This window comes from Theropithecus gelada, chromosome 9, assembly GCF_003255815.1.
Source record: "Theropithecus gelada isolate Dixy chromosome 9, Tgel_1.0, whole genome shotgun sequence".
Classification (NCBI taxonomy): Eukaryota; Metazoa; Chordata; class Mammalia; order Primates; family Cercopithecidae; genus Theropithecus; species Theropithecus gelada.
The window spans coordinates 112,043,956-112,066,563 of NC_037677.1; the positions used below are offsets into that span (position 1 = coordinate 112,043,956).

A 22,608-nucleotide genomic window follows, 5' to 3' on the forward strand; every position below is an offset into this window, starting at 1 on the left:
TTGTTTTTCTTTTGACATTTATTTCTGCTTAAGAGCACTTGGCTGCTGGGCACAGTGACTTACGCCTGTAATCCCAGCACTTTGGGAGACTGAGACGGGTAGATCATCTGAGGTCAGGAGTTTGAGACCAGCCTGGCCAACATGGCAAAACCCCATCTCTACTAAAAATACACAAACAATTAGCGGGATGTGTGGGCACACGCCTGTAATCCCAGTTACTCAGGAGCTGAGGCACGAGAATCGCTTGAACCCGGGAGGCGTAGGTTGCAGTGAGCCAAAATTGTGCCATTGCACTCCAGCCTGGGTGACAGAGCGAGATTTCATCTCAAAAAAAAAGTACACTTGGCATGTTGCCTAATCCTACTCTGTAAATAACTCATTTGTCTCTGTGAGTGTGCGTGTGTGTGTGTGCGCCTGCACATACCTACATGGACATGCCTGGATTTCTGTAGTTTTTTTTTTTTTTTTTTTAACAATAACTTCATAGAGATATTTTCAAAAAACCATGACAGTCGCCATTTTAAAGTGTACAATTCAGTAACTTTTAATATATACACAGTTGTGCAATCATCTGCACTGATTTTGGAACATTTTTATGACTCCAAAAAGAAACCTGTACGTATCGGCAGTCACTTATCATTCTTTTTTCACCAGCTAGTGGCTACCATTTATCTTCTGTATGGGATTTGTCTATTTTGGACATAACAAATGAAATTATGGAATATGTGGTCTTTTGTGACTGATTTCTTTCATTAGCACAGTATTTTTGAAGTTTATTCATGTTATAGCAGATATCATTACATTATTTCTTTTTATGACAAAATAACATTTTGTGTGTGAACATATCACATTTTGTTTACCATTCAGTTGATGGACATAGGTTGTTTTTACATTTTGTCTATTATGAATAATATTGGTATAATATAATATGCTTTTTATATTTATACAAGATATTCCTTTAAATATTTAGGTTTTCTTCATCATCAGATTTTTTTCTTTATTTAATATATTATATGTGCTACCCTTCATCTCATTATGATCTCTGCTCTAACTGCATTAGTCATGCATACAGTGAATTTTTCTGTGTATCATTTCTCTTGAGTGATTTTCATCTCTATTTCTATTTTGGGAGACTTTTTCATATTTGACCTACATAACACTATTTCGGTCTTATGATGTATTAATTATTCTGTTTTCTGATTCTCATATTAACTTTTTAAATTTTGCCATTACATTATTAATTTTTTGTTTTTCCTTTTGTAATTTATTCAGCTCTCTTTTTATTGTAACTTTGGTGTTATTATCTCATTTTTCATCTTTAATTTCGTGGAGTCAATGTTTTTTAGATTTTATCTTTCTCTTGACATGTTTCCCATGAGTATTTTAAATAACTAAAAAAACACTGTACTTAATTAATTGTATCTACTTCATCTATTAGCATCAAAATGAGATTTTGCTCTTTTTCTCTTCTTACCATTGCAAGTCAAAATAATGTAAGAAAAGCAAAAATGTTAACTTTTTGTATCTTTTTGTTTTTATGATTAAAAAAAACTATGCTATTGGAATTTGGAGCCTGAAGTATGAATGACTTTGTATTCTCCTGAAGTTCTACCACGCTCATACAAAAAGTGAAAGGGGTAAAGAAGAGAGGTCCTTCTTTATATCAATTTTACCTATTTTTTATAAACTCTATTTTTATATAAAATTGGGAAATTAATTGTGGATCTCTGTTTTTTTGGAATTAAGAGAGGTGGTTTGCTGATTGTTTGCCAAAATATTTAAAAACTAGTTACATATATCATTTAAAGTGGTTCAAAACTCTGGGTTCTTTAAAATCAAAAGGTTGATTTATAGATACTTATAGCTTTGATTCTTCAAGCTTTGAAATACAGCTATTTAATATTTTTTTCTATTCACAAAGTTTTCCAAAAAGTGTTCCTAGCATATTTAAACATAAAGAATAGTTTATCTATTATTAAGTTATGGAAATTTAAAATGTGTTAAAAATTATAGTATATATACTTTTATTTATGTAGTATATATATTTTATGGTATATACAATATACTTAAAAATCATGTACCTGTTACCAAGCTTTAATAAAGCTTAGCACCTTGCTATATTTCCTTTAGATTTTTTAAAAAGAAAGTACACATCACCAATAGAGTTGAATTTTTTTGTGTCTTTTTTTAGATGGAGCCACCAAATTGCATTTTGTTTTGTCCTTATTATGCCAATGTTATTTATTTGCAATATATATAATCAATATTTATTGAGTACTTTAGTGTATGTCAAACACTGTTATAAGTACCTTTTATTTATTAGCTCACTTAATCATCCATAAAAAGTAATACTATACCACATTATTTAAAAAACATAAAAATTATATACTCTGTGAATCCTACAAATTACTTTTATGTGCAACATATTTGAGATTTATCAATGCTAATATATGCAGCTGTAGTGCATTTATTTTACTTATGTAGAATATTTCTACAGATATAACATTTATTCATTCTATTTTTGATGCGCATCTAAGTTGTACTTAATTTTTCAAAATAATACATAATTCTGGAATTAAAATTCTTATACATTTCTACTTGAACTGGAAGTTCCTTGAGGTATACAATTAGAAGTGGAATTGCAGATTTATAAGATTTTTCCCAAATTACACTGCAAATGTTTATATAAATTTATGCTCCACCAAGGTATGCAATACTTTTCTTCCACTTCCTCACCAACCTTTTGTATTTTTATTCTCTTTAATATTTGCCAATTGGATGGTTTTGAATATCTATCTTGTTTTTACTTGCATTTTCTTTATGACTTGTTGAAACTTAATATCATTTTACATATTTATTGTGTATTTAAGTTTCTCTTCTTTGAATTGTTGGTCTTATTCTTTGTCTTTTTCTTATTTTGTAGTTTGTCTTTTTCATATTGTTGGCATTTTCTTGATTTGTACTAGTTTTAATTTAATAGCTTCTGGATATTAATTTTTTGTACATTATTTATACAGCAAATATCTTCTCATAGCCTATGACTTGGCTCTTGATCTTTGTCAAAAAGGACCTTTATACATTCTTCTCTTTGCTACATGGCACCTACCGTAAAATTGAATATTGACCGCATAATTGGATATAAAAGAATACTTGGCAAATGCAAAAGAACTGAAATCATAACAAACACACTCTTGGACCATGTAAAAATAGAAGTCAAGATGAAGAAAATTGCTCATGAAATTAATCGACATGCTCCGGAATGACTTTTGGATAAATAATGAAATTAAGGCAGAAATCAAGAAGTTATTTGAAAATAAGGAGAACAGAGCTAAAATATACCAGAATCTCTGGGACATAGCTAAGGCAGTGTTAAGAGGGAAATTCATAGGGCTAAATGCCCACATCAAAAAGTTAGAAAGATCTCAAATTAACAACTAACATCACAACAGAAAAAATTAGAGAAGCAAGAAAAACATCAACCCCAAAGTTAGGAGAAGACAAGAAATAACTGAAATTACAGCTGAACTGAAGGAAATCAAGACACACAAAAAAACCATTTAAAAGATAAACAAATCCAGGAGTTGGGTTTTTGAAAATATTAATAAGATATGTTGCAAGCTAGACTATTAAAGTAGAAAAGAGAGAAGATCCAAATAAATGTAATCAGAAATGATGAAGGGAATACTACCACTGACCCCACAGAAATATAAACAACCATCAGTAATTGCTATGATCACCTCAATGCACACAAACTAGAAAACCTAGAAGAGACAGATAAATTCCTAGAGACATGCAACCTCCCAAGACTGAGCCAGGAAGAAATTGATTCCCTGAACACTCCAATAATGAGCTCTGAAATCGAATTAGTAATGAATATCAGGTTAATTGCAGTTTTTGCCATTACTTTCAATGGCAAAAACTGCAATTACTTTTGCTCCAGTCTAATAGCCTGCCAACCAACCGAAAAAAAAAAAAAAAAAAAAAAAAAAGGCATAGCACTTGATGAATTCACAGCTGAATTCTACCAAATGTACAAAGAAGAGCTGGTACTATTCCTACAGAAACTATTCCAAAAAATTGAGGGGAAGGGACCCCTCTCCAAATCATTCTATGATACTGATATGGACAGGAGGTAGGAAAACACTGGGTAGAAGAGGGCAGTCCCTGGGAGGGCCCCATCCTCAAGCCTTGAACAGTCTCCCAAAGTGAGAAATTTCTATCCCCATTTTTCTGCTCCAATGTTGCCTTTTCCACAATCACCCTGGTCCGCCCTACCCTCCCATTCTGTACCTATAAAAACCACAGGCTCCACTGGCAGAGGAGCTGCAGAAAAGGAGAGAAGAGAAGAAGCAGCCAGACATTGGAGAGAAGCAGCTTAACTTCAGAGGGATGGCTTGACGGGGAATATCAGAGAAGAGTTTGGCTGGGGAGAGCAAGACTCTAGGGAAAGACCACCTTCTCACCTCATATCCTTTCCACCTCCCCTTCCCACTACAAGCCACTTTCATCAGCAATAAAATCCTCCATATTCACCACCCTCCAATTTGTTCATGCAACCTGATTCTTCCTGGATGCTGAACAAGAGCTCAGGAGCCATGGGTGTGGACACTTGAGCTATTTAACACTTAAGCCTTCCATTGATGGCAAAGCTAAAAAGACACTGTAACACATGCCCTCTGGGGCTTCAGGGGTTTTGGGTACTCCCCAGACCCAAAACCATGGGACTGCATAGAGTTTTGCTTCTGCCGGTACCCAGAAGCATTCATCCCGGTTCCTGCACCTGCTCACTTGCGTGCTCCCCCTCCCACACGGGGTTATTTAAGAGCTGTGTGCTGAGTGAGGCACCCCTTTTCTGAGACCCATGAAGGGGTCAGGGAAAATGTTCTGTTTCAATGCCAGCATCATCCTGATACCAAAACCTGGCAGAGACACAACAAAAAAAGAAAACTTCAGGCCAGTATCTTGGATGAACATAGATGCAAAAATCCCCAACACAATACTTGCAGAACAAATCCAGCAGCACAGCAAAAAGCTAATACACCAGAATCAAGTAAGTAGGCTTCATCCCCAGGATGCAAGGTTGGTTTGACACAAGCAAATCAATAAATGTGATTCATCACAAAAACAGGACTAAAGACAAAAACAACATGGTTATCTCAATAGGCGCAGAAAAAGCTTTCTATAAAATTTAATATCCCTTCATGTTAAAAACTCTGTAACTTAGGTATTAAAGGAACATACCCCAAAATAATAAGAGCCATATATGACAGACCCACAGCCAATAACGTACTGAATGGACAACAGCTGGAATAATTCCCCTTGAAAACTGGCACAAGACAAGGATGCCCTCTCTCACCACTCTTGTTCAACATAGTATTAGAAGTCCTAGCCAGAGCAATCATGCAAGAGAAAGAAATAAAGAGCATCCAAAGGAATGCTATCCTTCTTTCCAAGAGACATGATCCTATATCTAGAAAATCCTATAGTCTCAGCCCAAAAGCTCCTTCAACTTTTAAACAACTGCAGTGAAGTTGTCAGATACAAAGTCAATGTACAAAATTTACTAGTGTTCCTACACATCAGCAACAGCCGAGCTGAAAGCCAAATCAGAAAGGCAATCCCATTCACAGTTGCTACAAAAGGAATAAAATACCTTAGAATGCAGCTAACCAGGGAGGTGAAAGATTTCTGCAGTCAGAATTACAAACCATTGCTCAAAGAGAAGACACAGGCAAATGGAAAAACATCCAGACTCATGGATAGGAGCTGTCAATATTGTTAAAATGGCTATACTGCCCAAAGCAATTTACAGATTCAATGCTATTCCTATAAAACTACCAGCAGCATTCTTCACAGAACTAGAACAAAACTATTTTAAAATTCATATGGAACCCAAATAGAGCCCGAATAACCAAGGCAATTCTAAGCAAAAAGAATAAAGCTGGGGGCATCAAGTTACCAGCTTCAAACTATATTACAGGGCTACAGTAACCAAACCAGCATGATACTGGTACAAAAACAGGCACGTAGACCAATGGAACAAAATGGAGAGCCAGGAATTAGGCCACACACCTATGACCATCTGATCTTCAACAAAGCTCACAAAAACAAGCAATGAAGACTCCCTTTTCAATCAATAGTGCTGGGATAACTGGCTATCCATATGCAGAAGATTGAAGTTGGACCCCTTCCTTTCGCCATATATAAAAATTAAGATGGATTAAAAACAAATGTAAAACACAAAGCTATAAAAATCCTGGAAGACAAGCTAGGCAATGCCATCCTAGACAAAGGAACAGGCAAAGATTTCATGACATAGATACCAAAAGCAATTACAACAAAAGCAAAAATTGACAAGTTGGATCTAATTAAAGAGCTTCTTCACAGCAAAGAAACTATCAACAGAAACTATATACTATCCTATACAATGGGAGAAAATATTTGCAAACTATGCATCTATCAAAGATCTAATATCCAGTATGTATATGGAACTTAAATTTTCAAGAAAGAAACAAGCAACCTCATTAAGAAGTGGGCAAAGTACGTGAACAGAAACTTTTCAAAAGAAGACATACATGTGGCCAAGAAGCATATGAAACAAAGCTCAGTATTGCTGATCATTAGAGAAATGCAAATCAAAACCACATAGAGATACCATCTCATGCCAGTCAGAATGGATATTATTAGAATGTCAAAAAATAACAGATGCTGGTGAGGTTGTAGAGAAAAGGGAGCACTTATACACTCTTAGTGGGAGTGTAAATTAGTTCACCCATTGTGGAACGCAGTATGACAATTCCTCAAAGAGCCAAAAGCAGAACTACCATTCAACCCACTATTCCCATTACTTGGTATATGCCCAGAGGAATATAAATCATTCTGCCATAAAGACACGTGCACACAAATGTCCATTGCAGCACTGTTCACGATAGCAAAAACATGGAATCAACCCAAATGTCCATCAGTGACAGATTGGATAAAGAAAATATGGTATGCATATACTGTGGAATACTATGTAGCTGTAAAAAATGAGATCATGTTAGCTGTAAAAAATGGGAACATGGATAGGGTTAGAGACTATTATCCTTAGCAAACCAGTGCAGGTACGGAAAACCAAATACTGCATGTTCTCACTTACAAGTGGTAGCTAAATGATGAGAACTAAAGAACACAAAGAAGGGTACAACAGACACTGGGGGCTACTTGAGGGTGGAGGATGGGAAACAGGAGAGACAACTCTTGGATACTGGGTTTAATACCTGGGTGATAAAAAAATCTGTATGGCAAATCCCTGTGATATAAGTTTATCTATGTAATAAATCTCCACATATTTCTGAACCTAAAATAAAAGTTTTTTGAAAACAATATTTATTGTGCAGGGGATTTAAACTTTATTAATTTTTTCCTTTATGGTTTAGATCTTAATGACATGCTTTCTTAAGGTCATAACAGATGCTCTCTTGTATTTTTGAAAGGCTATAAAAGTTTGCTTTTAATATTTAGGTCTTTAATTAGCTGAAATTGATTTTTATGTTTGATATTTTTATGTTTGATATTTTATGTTTGATATAGGATATAAATTCATACTTTCGTTTTTTATTTTTATTGTTTGTTCCTGTGCCATTTATTGCAGTCTCCCTTTCACCACAGATTTTTCTAGCATACCTTATTGGGATACAATTGGCAAAGAAATACTGTACACAATAAATATGCACAGTTTGATGAATTAGGAAATAATTATACATCCATGAAACCATCATCACAATCAAGACTATAAATATATCCATCCAACACCTTAAGTTATTTATTTATTTAACTAATTTATTTTCTTAACACTTAGTATAAGACCTAACTTGTTAGCAAATTTTAAAAATATACAATATAGTATTGTTAACTGTAAGTACTATCCTGTATAGTAGATCACCGGAGCTTAATCAGTTTGCATAACTGAAGCTTTGTACCCTTTGAGTAACACTTCCCCTTTTCTTTCTTCCTATCACAACACATGGTAACCCCCATACTACTGTCTGCATGTATGAATTTGATTATTTTAGATTTCTTATAAATGTGGAATAATACAGTATTTGTTCTTCTGGTCAGGCTTATTTCGCTTAGCATCATGTTCTCCAGGTCTATCTATGTTGTTGCAAATGGCAGAATTTCCATCCTTTTTGATGCTGAACAATATTTAATTGTATGTATATACTACAGTTTCTTTATCTGTCATCTGTCAACAAACACTAAGGTTGCTTCCATGTCTTGGCTATTGAGAATAATGCTATAAGGAACATAGAAGCGCAGATATCACTTTGAGATCCTGAATTCAGTTTCTTTTTATCTACATGTACCTAGAAGTGGGATTGCTGGAACAGATGGTAGTTCTATTTTTAATTTTTTGAGAAGACACCATACTGTTTTTCATAATGGCAGCACCAATTTGCGTTCCCATAAACAGTATACAAGAGTTCTTTAGAGAAATGTCTATTCAGACTCTTTGCTCAATTTTAATTGGGTTATTTGTTTACTTGCTATATAGGGATTTCCTTTTATGTTTTGGATATTTACCCCTTGTCCAATGCATGATTTGCAAATATTTTCTCTCATTTTATACCATTTTCTTTTGTCGATTGTTGCTTTTGCTGTGCAGAAACTTTTTAGTTTGATGTAATTTCAGTTGTCAATTTTTGCTTTTGTTGCTTGTGCTTTTGGTATTACGTTCAAGAAATCATTGTGAAGTTCTCTGTTGATAAGGATTTTTTCTGCTTCCTTATAAGAGTTTGATGGTTTCAGGTTTTACATGTAAGTCTTTAGTCCACTTTGAGTTGATTTCTGTGTATGGTCTAAGGGTCCAATTTCATTCTTTTACATGTGAATATGCAGTTTTCCTAAAACTGTTTAATGAAGAGACTGTCCCTTCCCCATTGTGTTCTTGGCATCCTTGTTAAAGCTCAGTTAACTATACATGCATGGGTTTATTTCTGGGTTCTTTACCCTGTTACATTTTTCTGTATATCTTTTTTCATGCCAGTACGGAACTGTTTTGATTATTATAGCCTTGTAATATATTTTGAAATCAGGGGTATGATACCTGCAGCCTTTTTGCTTCTACTCAGAATCGTTTTGACTATTTGGGTTATTTGGTGGTTCCATATGAATTTTAGGAGTTTTTTCTATTTATGTAAAAGAAAGGCACTGGGATTTTGATAGAGTTTGCAGTGAATCTGTAGATCACTTTGGCTAGCATGGACATTTTAACAATATTAATTTTTCCAGTCCATGAACATGGGATGTCATTTATTTGTGTTTAATTTCTTTTGTCAATGTTTTATAGTTTTTAATGTTCAAGTCTTTATTCTCTTTGGTGAAGTTTATTTCTAAGTATTTTATTTCTTTTGATGCCATTGTAAGAATGTTTTCTTTAATTTCTTTTTCAGATAGTTCATTGCTAGTGGATAGCAATGCAACAGATTTTTGTATGTTGATTTTGTATCCTGCAACACCGTTGAATTTATTTGTTCTAACAGATTTTTGTGTTTGTGTGTGTGTATGTGTGGAGCCTTTAGTCTTTTATCTATATAATATATCATCAGCAAACAGAGATTACTACTTCTTTCTGATTTAGATACCTTTTGTTTTTCTTGCCTAATTGCTCTGGACCTTACTTCCAATACCGTCTTGAATAGAAATGGTGAGAGTGGGCATCTCTTCCTTGTTCTGGAACATAGAAGGAATACTTACAGCTTTTTATCATTGAATATGGTGTTAGCTGTGGGCTATTCACATATGGTCTCTATTGTGTTAAGTTTCTCCTATACCTAGTTGTTCAGTATTTTTATCATGAAAGGGTGTTGAACTTTGTCAAATGTTTTTCTGCATCTGTTAATGATAACATAATTTTTATCCTTCATTCTGTTAATGTAGTGTATCATATTTATTGGTGTGTATATGTTGAACCATCGTTGTATCTCAGAGATAAAGCCTGCTTGATCATGGGGTGTGGTCCTTTTAATGTGTTGTTGAACTTGGCTTGGTAGCATTTTGTTGAGGATTTTTGCTCTCACCACTCCTATTCAACATAGTAGTGGAAGTTCTGGCAAGGGCAATCAGGCAAGAAAAAGAAATAAAGGGCATTCAAATAGGAAGTGAGGAAGTAAAATTATCTCTGTTTTCAGATGATATGATTGTATATTTAGAAAACCCCATCATCTCAGCCCCAAAACTCCTTAAGCTGATAAGCAACTTCAGCAAAGTCTCAGGATACAAAACCAAAGTGCAAAAATCACAAGCATTCCTATACACCAATAATAGACAAACAGAGACAAATCATGAGCAAATTCCCATACAATTGCTACAAAGAGAATAAAATACCTACGAATACAACTTAGAAGGGATGTGAAGGACCTCTTCAAGGAGAACTACAAACCACTGCTCAAGGAAATAAGACAAGACACAAACAAATGGAAAAACCTTCCATGCTCATGGATAGTAAGAATCAATATTGTGAAAATGGCCATGCTGCCCAAAGTAATTTATACATTCAGTGCTATTCTTATCAAGCTACCATTGACATTCTTCACAGAATTAGAAAAAAACTACTTTAAATTATATGGAACCAAAAAAGAGCCTGCATAGTCAAGACAATCCTAAGCAAAAAGAGCAAAGCTGGGGGCATCACACTACCTGACTTCAAACTGTACTATAAGGCTACAGTAACCAAAATAGCACGGTACTGGTACCAAAACAGACATATAGACCAGTAGCACAGAACAGAGGCCTCAGAAATAATACCACACATCTACAACCATCCGATCTTTGACAAACCTGACAAAAACAGCAATGAGGAAAGGATTCCCTATGTAATAAATGGTGTTGGGGAAACTGGCTAGCCATCAGCAGAAAACTGAAACTGGACCCCTTCCTTACACCTTATGCAAAAATTAACTCAGGATGGATGAAATATTTAAAGTAAGACCTGAAACCATAAAATCCCTAGAAGAAAACGTAGGCAATACCATTCAGGACATAGGCATGGGCAAAGAGTTCATGACTAAAACACCAAAAACATGGCAACAAAAGCCAAAATTGACAAATGGGATTTAATTAAGCCAAAGAGCTTCTGCACAGCAAAATAAACTATCATCAGAGTGAATAGGCAACCTACAGAATGGGAGAAAATTTTTGCAATCTATCCATCTGACAAAGGGTTAATATCCAGAATCTACAAGGAATTTAAATAAATTTACAATAAAAGAACAACCCCATCAAAAAGTGGGCAAATGATATGAACAGACACTTCTCAAAGAAGATATTTCTGTGGCCAACAAAAATATGAAAAAAAGCTCATCATTACTGGTGAGTAGAGAAATGCGAATCAAAACCACAATGAGACACCATCTCACACCAGTTAGAATGGCAATCATTAAAAAGTCAAGAAACAACAGATGCTGGAGTGAATGTGGAGAAATAGGAATGCTTTTACACTGTTGGTGGGAGTGTAAATTAGTTAAACCATTGTGGAAGACAGTGTGACGATTCCTTGATGATCAAAAACTAGAAATACCATTTGACCCAGCAATCCCATTACTGGGTATACACCCCCAAAATTATAAATCATACTACTATAAAGACACATGCATACATATGTTTATTGCAGCATTTTTCACAATAGCAAAGACTTGAAACCAACCCAAATGCCCATTATGTTAGACTGGATAAAGAAGATGTGGCACATATACACCATGGAATATTATGCAGCCATAATAAAGAATGAGTTCATGTCCTTTGGAGGGACATGGATGAAGCTGGAAACCATCATTCTTAGCAAACTAACACAAGAACAGAAAACCAAACACCACATGTTCTCACTCATAAGTGGGAGTTGAACAATAAGAACATATGGGCACAGGGAGGGGAACATCACACATTGGGGTCTGTCAGGGGGTGACAGGCAAGGTGAGGGATAGCATTAGGAGAAATACCTAATGCAGATGACAGCATCTGCAGCTGATGGGTGCAGCAAACTACCATGGCACATGTATACCTGTGTTATAAACCTGCATGTTCTGTACATGTATCCCAGAATTTAAAGTATAATAATAATGAAAATAAATTTTTGAATAGTAATATATATATAATACTCTCTTATGAATATATTCTCAACTTCATTGCCCTGTTTTTACTTCATCCTCTATCAACAGACAATACTCTAATACAATATCAACTAACTTCGAAGCTTTTTTTGAACACTCTGCTGTAGAAAAACATACAAATATACTAACCAGTCTCACTTTAGATGCATACTCACCAGTCTCATACTATTTCAGCTTCTTCATTCCTGTAGTTCAGCGAGTGGGAGGGAGTGGAACCCAGTGTCTTTTTTGCTCCCATTGCTTGGCGAGCAGGAAGGAATGGTGTGCAATGACTTTTTTTGCTCCCATTGTTCAGCAAGTGGAATGAAGGGTTACAGCTCTTTTGTCCCTATCACCTACGGCTTGGTGAATCGGAGGGTTACAGGTCTTTTTTTTCCATCACCCACAGCTTAGTGAGTTCTGGGTTCTTGTCTTGTGACCAAGAGGAATAAGGTACGTGGACACTGGAGAGTTAGTAAGGCAGAGAAGAAGAATTTTGTTGAGCAACAGAAGGAAAGCTCTCAAGCTCTCAGTGGACAGAGGGGACCCTGAAAGTGGGTAGCTCCCTGTGAGGCTGAGTCTTGGGTTTTTATGGGCTTAAAATCGGCAGGAAGAGGGTGGTACTTTATAATTGGTCCATGGGTGGTCTTGGAAAAAGCAGCATTCAATTAGTTAAAAGGCATCATACAGAAGGAATCAAGAGAGAGTGGGTGGGTTGGGGATAGAAGTATCTCTCCAGTTGTGGACTCTATCTGGAACTGGCAGTTCAATTTTCAGGCTTTAGGCTGTCTTTGGCTTGAAGGTTGGCTTTCACCAGGGACCTGTCTATGTCTACCTAGGAATTTGTCTGTCTCCTGTCACTATAAATACTATATTTCCTTCGTCTATTTACTTTCCCTCTTTTTGATGACTATTTTAGATGTTTCCTCTGCCCTCGCATTTCCCATCCCCTCATCCTCCATTCTCTTTCTCAGCTGATGGCCTTTCTGATTTTATTGAGAAAATGGAAGCAATCAAAAGGGCACTTCCATATGATCCCACCACCACGTTTCCCTTCCTGCTCTCTGTTCAATATGATCTCCTCTCTGCATGTTGTGTTTATTCAGTCTTTATGTTTTTTTTCACAAGATCTCATCACCTTTTACCTACCTCAGGAAATAGTTCCAAAAGTCCTCCTCCCTATCTTCTATTAGCAATTTTTCCTTTTCTACTAATTTTTTTCCAATCAGCATAAATTGTGTTATTTCCCCAATCTAAAACTGAAGTTTTCTTACATGTCTTGATCATAGTTATTCTTCATGCTAATTTGTCATTTATCTGTATTTATCAATAAAGCAATAAATTATTTGAATTGATTTACAGTCAATCATGTTGTCATTTCTTTATGCCATAATAGAGTAGTTCATTAAGGCAGCATAAAAATTTATTTTCAAGTTATGTACATTTATGGATAAATTTGAGACATATTTTAAATTTTAATGTTTTATATCCTGTACCTACTTCGCTAAGAAGTTCAGAGCATATTTCAGCATTAAGTTACATGTTTAAGTGCCAGGTAAATTATTCATTCATAACCAAATACACCATCATGATTTTTGAAATTCTGAGGAGAAATATATAATCTCCTAGTTAAGTGGAAAATTGTGTAGTTGCCTTCTGGAGGACTTTCATTCTCAGCAGCTTTAAAAGGAAACATTTTGTGTAGAAGTCTAAATTTTCTTTCTTTATGGTAATTCACATTCATTGATTGGTATTTTTATTAGACACTTGAATTGATTAATACTCATACTAATTTTGTTCTAGATTTCAGCTTTATATTTTTAGCCCAATTGACATTAGGATTGATCATTACCATACACAAGATACTTCATGCTGATCTAGTATTTTCAACTCTATTAAATATAAGAAGAGAGAAAATCGTGCTTGAATGCCTGGACAAGAATTTGGTTGGGCATATTTGTGGCAGATGCTGGAGTCTATATAGGCAGAAAAATGTGTGTAGGTCTGGGGCATTGCAGCCTTTACTCAGGACTGCTCCAGGTTCTGAAGTCTCCCAGATCCTACCTCCTAAAGGGCATTCATTTCCTGATTTCTTAATGCTTAGTTGCAGTCTTGAAAAAATAAAGATGCTTGAGCAGACGAATTTGTGGAAATAGTTTTGAAGTGCTTGCTTTTCCTTAGTGATATTTTTTTCTCCATTCTAAATACATATTCTCTTTCTCAAGACTGCAGCCATACTTTTGAATCTACTCAGCTGCATTTGCCCAAGATGATCACTACTTGATCTTTTAAACATTGTATTTGCTTGATGTCCATAGCCCTAAATTCTGGGTTTCTTTTTCTCTCCTGGAGTAGCCATTTCTCAGTCTCCTTTGCCAGTTTCTCTTCAGGCTCTGATTATTTAACATTGGTGGGCCTCAGGGCTAATCTCTCAGACCTCTTGTCTGTCTGCAAAGACTATTTGCTGCCTTCATGGCTTTCAATCCCATGTAATTTCTGATAACTTACAAATTGTTATCTACTACGCATGCTCCTGAGCCTGACTCAACATCTGGCTATTCAATAAATTTCTCAAACTTAATATCTCTCTCTTTTTTTTTTTTTAGTCCATTTTGGTTTTGTTTTTGTTTTTTTTAATTATACTTTAAGTTCTAGGGTACATGTGCATAACATGCAGGTTTGTTACATATATACCTGTGCCATGTTGGTGTGCTGCACCCATAAACTCGTCAGCACCCATCAACTCATCATTTACATCAGGTATAACTCCCAATGCAATCCCTCCCCCCTCCCCCCTCCCCGTGATAGGCCCCGGTGTGTGATGTTCCCCTTCCCGAGTCCAAGTGATCTCATTGTTCAGTTCCCACCTATGAGTGAGAACATGCGGTGTTTGGTTTTCTGTTCTTGTGATAGTTTGCTGAGAATGGTGGTTTCCAGCTGCATCCATGTCCCTACAAAGGACACAAACTCATCCTTTTTTATGGCTGCATAGTATTCCATGGTGTATATGTGCCACACTTCCTTAATCCAGTCTGTCACTGATGGACAGACAGTCAGGAATATCTTTAAAATTAAGCTCCTAGACAGGAATATCCTAGACAGGAATATCTTTAAAATTCCTAAAAAAAGACAGGAATATCTTTAAAATTAAGCTCCTAATTATTCCCCCAAGTTCCATTGCAGTCAAACTATTCTCCATTTAAGTTAATGGTGATTTTTGCTTGGTCTTAGGAAAAAAATTAAAAAAAAAAAAACTTTGCCTTTCTTTCTTACAAAGGCTACGTTCTTTTATTTAGCTAATCCTGTTTGCTGTATCTTAAAAATGCATTCACTGTATTTAACCACTTCCTGTGACCTTCACTGCTGTTACCCTGGCCTCCATTACTTCCTGCCTGTATTACTGGCACAGCCTTTATGAGAATCAGTTAAGGCTTGCTCTTCATTTGAGGTTTTTGTGCTTGTCCTCTGTGCCTGGAATATTTTTTTCTGGTAAACTCCATATTCATTTACTATCTCAATTCTCTAAATGTTTCTTCTCAAAGCTGGAGGCATACTCCTACCTAACAGTATCTCCCTCCTCTTTACTGGTTTATTCTTCTCCAAAAGACTGATGTTCATTCAGTAGAGTATAAGTTGCAAGAGGACAGAAATTTTTATTTTTTTATTGTTTCTGCAGTGCCTAGAACACTGGCACATTGAATTTTCCTCTGCAATTTTTTGGCAGTCAGATGAAAATTGGAACTATGACCTATTGCATAATTCTCATTATCAGGTATAAGGACACCTATAAATTCTTAGACAAAATGTTGCCTTACACTGAATTATACAATAAATATATAGGGTGAATCTTATAAAGTATACAAGTAAGCATATGAATAATGCCTTAATAGTTTTAAAAAGAAATTCATTTAATGTAATTCAATCTGTACATTCTATATTAATACTTTTTAATGGTTAAGGGTATAATATGAAAGGTATTATCCAAAAGATAGAAGTAATCTATATTTACTTAAAATAATTTGAAATAATTTTTATAAATGTAGCAGTTTAATGTTATTAGCAATACGTCACCCTCATGTAATATGCATACCCACTCATGTCCTATAACATTTAAATGTTTCACCTTGGTTTCAGCATTATGTGTGGACAAAATTAAGAATATCTTTTCCCAGAATTCCTTGTATCATTGTGAATAAATGTCATATCTGTAAAATGATGTTTATCAGAGAATCATTTAAAAATTACTAAAAGTAGAAGTGAACACAATTGAAAAACAAGTAAATACATTACAGTATATGATAAATATTATTTAGCTATCAAACTTCATGTTTTCAAAGAATTTTGAGTTTATGAAAGTTATGAAGTTTTATGAAAATGTCTATCTTTATGGCTACAGAATTCTAACTGGAATAAAATGTACCAAAATGTTAACTGTATTTCCCTCTAGTTATAAAATTATAGATAATTTTTATTTTATTCTCTTTTGTATAGTTTCCAGAATGTCTATAATGTTTGTTTTAACTTTATAATAGCATCAGAAATAATAAATATAATTTTTAAGGAATTAGTACTTCTTCCATAACTATGTTTTGCTTTTTGTTGATTGAGGACGAAGATTTGTATTTTATTATACTTAAATATACCACTAGTATTTAACGATAATCATTTTTAATATCAGTGTACAATATATTGTAACCTAAATTTTGCTTTTTAGACAGTTTTTAAAGTACATATCAGGATTGTACTTTTTTTCCTCCCTACAGACAGCCTTTTGATTGATTATCAGTTTACCTTCAGCTTATTACAGGAAGATGATCGCCACCATACTGCCATAAACTTTATAGCAAACCCAGAACAGGTGAGGAAAGATTGTTATCTTTTAAAGTATGATTATCCTAGTGTCAATGGATACAACTTTTTTTTTCATATTTCATTGTGATTTTACCTCTTCTCAGAATTATCACATTGTAGGGACTTTGTAGAAACTACTAATCCTGTTAATTTTTTCTGTCTTCGTGATTCAATAATTTGTGATTTTGATATTTCAGATTTTGCAAATAGCCCTATATTTTAAATTATATATAATTTCTCCCTTTATATATTCTTGTAACAAAATTTATGCCTATAATTATGCAAACACAGACTGTTCTTATTTAAAAATAAATCTCAGTCAGGTGCGGTGGCTCACACCTGTAATCCCAGCACTTTGGGAGGCTGAGGTGGGCGGATCATGGGGCCCAGAGATCGAGACCATCCTGGCCAATGTACTGAATCCCCGTCTCTACTAAAAATACAAAAATTTGGTGGGCATGATGGCGTGCGCCTGTAGTCGCAGCTACTCAGGAGGCTGAGGCAGGAGATTTGTTTGAACCCAGGAGGCGGAGGTTGCAGTGAGCTGAGATCATACCACTGCACTCCAGCCTGACGACAGAGTGAGACTCCATCTCAATAAATAAATAAATAAATAAATAAAACTAATGAATTCAAAGCATACTATATTAAGTATATTTTCCTTTCCTTTATACCATTCCATAGTAATGGGTTTTCATTGTCCTTTTTTTAAGTCAGTAGTTTGTCTGAGTTATATGAATGATGGCTTCTTTAATGATATGACTACATCATTGATATCATTGTATAAGCTTTTGAAGTTTAAATATATGAAAGATTAATTGTGAATTTTAATTTCAATCCATCAATTCAGGTAAAGACTCCTAGGTTGTCTTGAAATAATACACATATTTTGCTGTCCATCTGAGACTTTATTAAGTTGAAAATCCTGAGAATGGAAATATCAAACATAGGGTTTATTTGGGTTGAATTTTAGTTCTTTTAAAACTAACATTCATACATTTGAAATGAAGTTATGTTAAATATATATATATATAATTATTTTTATAAATTAATCCATATTGTTAAATCCATATCATATATTTAATGTTTTTTCAAGTAGGTGGAACCTCTAAATATATTATTACCTTGACATTTTCCAGCTTCTTTCCTTTTAATGTAGTTCATTGGACTTGCTGACAACTAATATAATTTCTTAAATTTTTCTTTTCCAGTAAAATAGCATTCTGCCTCCCCCATCACCAAAAAAAAGAACAGTTTATTTTACATTTTATGTTACTCTTTATTCCCTAGAGTTTAAGAATGACTATATTCTTGGGAAATACATTTAAAGTTTTGACTTTTAAATAAGAATTTAAAAGATATTTTGTTTCAAATAAAGCCATCCTTCACTGATTATCTGTTTATATATAGATACATTAATAATCTCAGAAACTGCATTTATCAATGTGATAAAGTTCTTATACTTGCATTATAATTACCATTGACTTTTTATTGTAGTAAAATAGCCATAAAATAAAATTTATTTTAATAATTTCAGGTATATAATTCAATGGCATTAAGTATATTTATAGTGTGGTGCAATCATCACCATCATCCACATTTTCATTATCCCTAACAGAAACTCTGTGTTTATTAAGCAATAATGCCTCATTCCACACTTCTTTGCAGCCCCTGGTATCTTTATTCTACTCTCTGCCTTTATGAATTGACTCACACTAGGCACTTCATATAAGTGTATATCATTTGTCCTTTTGTATCTGGCTTATTTCACTTAGCATGGTGTTTCCAAGGTTCATCCATGTTGTAGCAGGTGTCAGAGGTCATTCTTTACCTTTGGCTTCTTGATTATTTAATAGTAATTCCAAACCTGTGGGGTTCTTTGAAGATCTACGAAATTTAATGTAAGAGGTATGTCTGACTCACAATTTGAGAGTGAATAATATTCCTCCACAGTATTGTCCATAGTGTCATACACTTATGTCCAGATTAGCCACAATTCTAGTTTGCTTCTCTTTTTCTCCTTCAATTTCTCCTTCAATTTCTAGCAATCCCAAGTGCTTTCCAATGTCCCAGCTTTGTTTTACTTTCTACTATCTTGTCCACTTGAAGTCAAGAAACCAGAAAAGTGTTCTGTGAAGCTTAAGGATGCAAAACTGTCATGAGAGGCATCACTAAGAATGCTTATAGTGTCGTTTTGTGTAACCCTCTTTAATTAAAGATATATTCACATGGGAATAATCTCTGAAATTATTATGTGTTATTGGGCAAGGCTTATTCTATAAGAAAATAATAATAAAAAGTAGATACCTTAACTACTTATACATTTCCTACATTTTGAAAAATAGATTTAATTTTAACTCACTATCCATCACTTCTAGCCAGTGCTTTCATGTGAACAATTTCTGAACAGGTTTCTCTATAACAGTATTTGCCAAACTTATCCATATCTAACAAACAATGTTCTAAATCACTGATTTTATCACTTACTGGAATAACTACCGTGTCACTTTTTCAGTACAGCTTTTTAAACCCTAAATGCTTTTTATATGGCTTTAGTTATGGTACCATATAATTCAGCATTGCCTAAACTTGGAATTGATAGAGAATGAACTAGAAGTTTAAAAAGAGTTTTATGGTTTTTTTATATCAATTGGAAATTTTGTGTGACGTTTTAGCAACAACAGTTATGCTCATATTAATCTCATCCCGCATAAGGTACACATAATTAAGAAGAGGCAATTTCAAGAGAAAATAAAGATTTAAGCCTCCTCAAGGATATACTGTTTTCACCATGCTTTACTTTAATTAAAAAGTGACTTTTTGGATCCATTTCATTCATAGTAAAAAAAAAATCCACTCCTCAGACCATGTGCTTTTTTTGAGTTCCCAATCCTCTGAGTGAAGATGAAGATGAAGAAAAAGAAGAAAAAGAATATACCCTGTACTATACCTAATAATGACAGCAACACTATAATTATAAGCACTATGGGCTGAAACCGAAGTTTTTTTCCAGAAATTACTTCATTTAATGCTCACATGAACTTCTTGAGGGAAGTAATTACATCCCCATTTTAGAGATTAGAAAAGTGATTTTTGGAAAGGAAAAGTAATTTCCCCCTAATCAATCAGTGTGTACATTAAAGACCTACTATTTCAATCTAAGGTTATCTGACTCTTCACTAATTCTTTTCATTGCTTCATGAAAATGATTTACTGTATATGAAACCGTTATTGGATTCAAGTATGGTTTGTTTATTATGATGACATAAATCAACATTTGCTACCAGATATCTGCCTTTAATATCCAGATTTTCCTTAGGAATACATTGTGTATATTTGGAAGTATATTTTGTATACCACAACTGAACAACATAATGTATTGAATAGTCCCTATCTGCATGCTGATATAAAAGCATTCTGCATTTATTGCTACAGTCAAAGAGTTACTCAGTTTTTTTTCTGGCCTTCCATTTAATTTATGCCAACTCTGTGTTCACTTATATCTTAAGAGAAATAGGAAAATCTCAATATATTTGACAGTTTTGTGGCATGTACTGCAGAAGGATTCTTAACAGCTTGTCAATAGAATTCAGTATTATTTGATAATCAATAGAAAATAAGAAGGAAGTTAACTTCCTTCTTATATTCATGGCCTTTTTTGAATATCACTATGATGCCTAATGTAATAGCCTTCTGATTTACTCTATGTATTTAAAATCCAAGGTTTTAGTTTTCTTTGACTACTTCAAATTCTCAAATGCTTTCTCCACAATATTACTGTGCACTACTCTAAAAAAATGCATGACAATCACTCAACCTTATTATAACAAATTTTATTTTACATGCTCTTTCAAGATGATCATTCTTCTTGAAATCTTATTTGCCTCCTGGAAACTGTGACAATATCATTTGATGGATACGGAACACTGTTAAGAGTTCTTCATAGAGACTAAGCTGTTCTTCCATGTAGGGAAATCATTAAGAGTAGATGTTATTTGGAGGTATAAGATTGGGGCTTATGTGTCTGTCAAATGGAATGGCCATCACACATCATCCAGCAGCCTTTGCTTTTTATGATGTTCCTTATTTCTCCTGCTATTCATCAGGGAAAGGCCATTTCCTTGTCAGTTTTCCCCTAAGACTGTTATATCAGAAAAGGGGAATTTAGTTGCTTCCATATTTACTTTCTCCTAGGAGCCACTCAGAAAATTGGTAATATATTTTCTATTAGCTTAACTGCTTTATCATATTTAGAAAAATGGTAAAACTAAGGAATTAATATATTCTCTATCTCTCTTACTGCATTTCACTAGCTAGATCTTAGCAGTATAGATTTTTCTACAAGTCTTTGTAGAGAATATTTAAAATAAGCATAATACAGTCAGTATCTGAAGCTAAACTTACCCATTGTGACCATCATTCTTTGCCTTTCCACAGGAACAAATAGTTGTAAATATACAACTACTGAAACTATTTGAAAATCACAAATAACATTTAAAGAAATCTCTTAGGCATATTTCCCTGAAATTAAATGGAAAGAGTCTGTACTCCATTAATGAATGACAAGAAGTGGGTTGACTGACATAAAATTAAAATACTCAGTGTTTCTGTTGTATAACTGTGTAAACAATATGATCTGCTCGTTTTTTTTTTTTTTTTTTTTTTTTTTGGAATAGGTTCATCATTTTTACCTGAAAGTTTTAGTTTATGTAGTTTTTCCCACTTGAAAATATGGGTGTAATAATAAAAATATACACCTAAGAAGAAGTCTTTCCACAAAATAATCTTACATTGTTATAAAATAGCTTGGGACTAATCCAAACCTGTATCATTTAAACCTAGCAAAAAGAATCAAAATACAAATATCAAATTTAAAGTAAGTTTAGTCTACAACTAATTAAAGAGGATCCAAATAAAAATATTAAATTATAGGAGCCTCTGGCTTACATACAAAAGACCAAATTACAATAGAGAAGATAAATGTGGAACTTGATATCTACCTTTGAATTTATTACACATTTTCTTCATTAAAATGTATAAATGGCATCTACATATATTCAGTTGAATATTTGCAGAATGTATAGAGTTTAAGGAATAAAGCAGCCGTAATTAAATCAGAGTGTAATTTTTATTTTTTAACGTTAATATTTTCTTTTCTGGTAGTCGAACAAAAATCTGGATATATCAATTAATGCATCAAACAACTTTAATCTCAACATTACGTGGTCTGTCGGTTCAACAGGTAAAAAAATGTTGATGTCATATCTCTTTTACATGTGTTCCTATCTGGAAGTTGTTCTAACATGATCTACTGTTAATTAAATAAATGAAATTTAAAAAATATTATATGCCGTAATTATTTTGCTGTTACTGATAAAAATAATAAGTAGAAAAATGAATAGAGCTTCATTATTTTGTTAACTTTCTCCTTTATTCAATTAAAATTAGATTAGTAACAAATACTAGACACTAAATTAAATTTTTAAATGGCAGTGTTATAAAATGTGATTTTAATTTAGATAAATTGTTTCTTTAATGACTAGAGACTGAAATTTCAATTGTTTGATTTGCTACTGAAACTATAAATTTTAATTATTAACCTTAATATTTATATAAAACAATGAAATTC

The 22,608-nt window shown here is 33.7% G+C and overlaps 1 protein-coding gene across 1 annotated transcript in view; it reads left to right on the plus strand.

The window, feature by feature from the left end:
• The window catches only part of ATRNL1 (attractin like 1), an 831,601-nt gene that overhangs the window by 338,906 nt on the left and 470,087 nt on the right, over positions 1-22,608 (plus strand). The window contains exons 22-23 of the mRNA XM_025396530.1: positions 16,892-16,986; positions 22,143-22,221. Of these exons, the coding sequence (XP_025252315.1) occupies positions 16,892-16,986; positions 22,143-22,221 (174 nt within the window). The remainder of the gene's footprint in view (positions 1-16,891; positions 16,987-22,142; positions 22,222-22,608) is intronic.